This window comes from Marmota marmota, unplaced genomic scaffold (assembly GCF_001458135.2).
Source record: "Marmota marmota marmota unplaced genomic scaffold, marMar, whole genome shotgun sequence".
Taxonomy (NCBI): Eukaryota; Metazoa; Chordata; class Mammalia; order Rodentia; family Sciuridae; genus Marmota; species Marmota marmota.
Window position 1 is genome coordinate 1,075,004 of NW_025999895.1, and position 2,855 is coordinate 1,077,858.

A 2,855-nucleotide genomic window follows, 5' to 3' on the forward strand; every position below is an offset into this window, starting at 1 on the left:
GGGGGGGGGGGGGCAAGTGACTCCTCTAGCAGCCAAGTATGGTGTTTGCTCCCAAAAAACCATCAGCCCCCAACACCTGTTCCACAGGACCCCACAGGTGATGTGGCCTACCTGGAGTCCTGGCCAGGTGGCGCAGGGCTGCCCAGGGTCCCCTGACTAGCCCTGGCCCCTGCTGGCAGAGCCTTACCCACTACTCACTTGCGCCGCTGATTCGAGGGCAGCTTCATGTCGTTCTGCATCCTGAAATAGCAGGTAGGCAGACCCACGGCCTGAGGTCCAGGGCAGGCCCCGGGGCATTCACGCCCCTCCACCCCATTCCCAGACGCCAGGGTCTGAGTTGCCTGCTCCAGGGTGAGCACACTGCAGACCCCAGCAAGCCACAGGGCCAGCCCTGGGCCGTCTGGGGACAGGAAAGGGTACACACCAACCTGACATTGACCAAATCCGCGGGGGTCCCCACAAAGCCTCCGGTTAAACCTGGGGCAACACAACCATGGGGCCACAACTTGTGACGCCTGGAGGCACCCGCCCCAGCCGGCCCCAGCCCAGCCGGCCCCAGCCCAGCCGGCCCCAGCCCAGCCGGCCCCAGCCCAGCCAGCCGCGCTCACCACTGAAGCCGCCCAGCAGCACCTTGGTGGAGAAGGGGAGAGGCCCCTGGCTGCCCCTGGCCAGGTGGTCCCGCGCTGTCTCATAGATGGCAAATCGCGTCAGGGAGTAGGTCATCTGGGGAAGAGGGCCTGGCTCAGGACAGGGCACAACCCAGCCAGCTTCAAAGGCACGGCCAACACCCTGTGGTCCCTGGGGACATGGAGGGGCTGACCCCAGGCCACTCGGCGAGTGAGCGTGGAACCTGTCCACAAATCTGCGGTTGCACCACCCCCACCCACCTCAGCTCCCGCCCACCTCTGTGAGTGGCAGCCTGGGGTCCAGCCCCACACCCACCCTGGGGTCACTTGCTCCACATACACCTTGAAAAAGGCTGTAAGCAGCTTGAGCTCCCTGGTGTGCCCAGCAGGTCCAAGCTCAGGTTGCCCAGGAGGTGCCCACCTGTCTGCAGAGCGAGGCGCTCAGGCCGTTGTAGAGTGCCAGGACACCGTCAGAGCGCACCACCTGCAGCGCCATGCCTGTCATGCGCAGTTTCACCTCCTGCTGTGTCTGCAGGTGCACCTGGGGCAAGGGGGACAGGGACGCGGCTGTGGGGTGCTGCCTGGAGCCCCACTCCAGCGCTGAGGACCCTTCCAGGAACGACCACCGTGAGACCCCCTCAGAGACCCTCAGCTCAGCACTACCCGTGCCCCATCTCTAAGGCAGGGACAGTGGAGTCCCCCAGGGACTGTGTGCAGGGTGTCCCCGCCACACCTACCTGCTCTGATGGCTTATATCCCATGCAGAAGCTGGGGGCCATGGGCCACAGGCCAGCAGCCAGGCCCAGGATCTCACTCCCCAGGTCCCACCCTTGGCACTGACCTCAAGGAAGCCTGTCCACTGCCAAGCATGGTCCCCCTTAAACTTACCCAGGGGAGCCCCCAAAAGGATACGGGACAGCTAACATGGGTAGGGACCGAGGGGGGCCTGGAACCCAGATCAGCAGCAACACTGGCCTCCCAGGTGGGACAGAGGGACTGGACCCCAGAACCGTGGCCACATGGATAGCAGTCCCTGTTCATGTGACAAGCAACCACAAGGACCAAGCCAGCATGTGGGCAGAGTGAGACAGATCAACAAACTTCAAAACAGTTTCTCAAATGGCCACACCCTGAGGTCCTGGTGAGTAACCCTAGAGGAAAGCTCTGACCATGCTCCCCACTGGTGGGACACTGCTCCTGCCCATCCTGCACACTTCCCTCAATGGCCACCTCCCCTGCTGGCTCCAGGCAGTGTTCTGTAGCAAGAGAGCACCTAGGTGGGGTCAGGGGCAGGGCAGTGACGCCCAAAGGGGCCTGGACAAGGGACAACAGCAAAGGATTCCAAGGTCACAGTCTATCAACACCAGAGGGCTGGTGGGGAGGGGACTGTGGCCATCTGGAAGAGTAGAGAGAGCAGCCCCAGGGAGGTGCCCTTCTAGCCCCACTGCCCCCTGCTGCTCGAGGGCTTCTCCTTGGCCCACAGGCCGGATCCGTGCAGGCCTCTCTGGGCACACGAGTCAGCCCCATCCGTAAGGGGTGGCCAGCTTTCTTACTGATTAAGAAAGCCCACCTTCTCTTTAGAAAGTAGAAGTCTGCAGGCCCAGCAAGGGCCTGGACACCCAGGCACAGGAAGCACCCGGAGGCTGGGTTACCAGCCCAGGTCACAAGGGCCAATCCCAACCAGCTCTGGGAGGAGGGGAGAGGCAGAGGGTGGCCAGGCCCGCTGTAACCTGCCCAGCGGCCACCGCGTGACCACAGGGCAGAGCCCCCTGGGCAGACTGGGTACAGCCTCAGGCCCTTCCTTTGTTCTCTGTTGGGGGTCAGGTCAGAGAAACACCCCTTGGCTGGCCCTGGGAAACAAGGGGAGCTCTGTCTTCTTTTGTCCCATAAGCACTTTTCTCAAAGGAAAAAGTGAAGCAGGCATACTTCTGGTGCTGAGATGCCCACTCTGCTGGGAGCTGCACATATGCAGAGTCTCCTGGCATCTCTCCAGGGGCTGCGTTGACCAGACAGCCTTCCCGGGGCCTATACACACCTAGCAGAGGAAGTGCCCAAGCCAAGGGCCCGGGTCACCCCACTAACCTAGGCCTCAGCCCTCATTGCCTTTCCCTTCTAGCTCAATACAGTCACCTACCAGGCTGGGGGCAGCTGGGCCCTGGGCCAGGTGTGGGGTGCAGGCAATCTCTAGGACCCAACACCTGTGCATCCCAGACTTCCCCCCCCCCTCCC

General features: G+C 62.8%; 1 protein-coding gene and 1 long non-coding RNA gene across 3 annotated transcripts in view; one reads left to right on the forward strand and one right to left on the reverse strand.

Moving 5' to 3' along the window:
• Positions 1 to 2,855, reverse strand: part of Slc25a10 (solute carrier family 25 member 10) — a 9,390-nt gene that overhangs the window by 3,209 nt on the left and 3,326 nt on the right. For both annotated transcript variants that reach the window (XM_048797267.1, XM_048797271.1), the window contains exons 2-5: positions 1,048 to 1,167; positions 609 to 723; positions 429 to 477; positions 199 to 240 (exon numbers count right to left, since the gene is read on the reverse strand). In XM_048797267.1, coding sequence (XP_048653224.1) covers positions 199 to 240; positions 429 to 477; positions 609 to 723; positions 1,048 to 1,167 — 326 coding nt within the window. The remainder of the gene's footprint in view (positions 1 to 198; positions 241 to 428; positions 478 to 608; positions 724 to 1,047; positions 1,168 to 2,855) is intronic.
• LOC107157700 overlaps positions 1,165 to 2,855 on the forward strand; it is a 4,441-nt gene continuing 2,750 nt past the window's right edge. The window contains exon 1 of the long non-coding RNA XR_001505528.2: positions 1,165 to 1,767. This is a non-coding gene — a long non-coding RNA (uncharacterized LOC107157700). The remainder of the gene's footprint in view (positions 1,768 to 2,855) is intronic.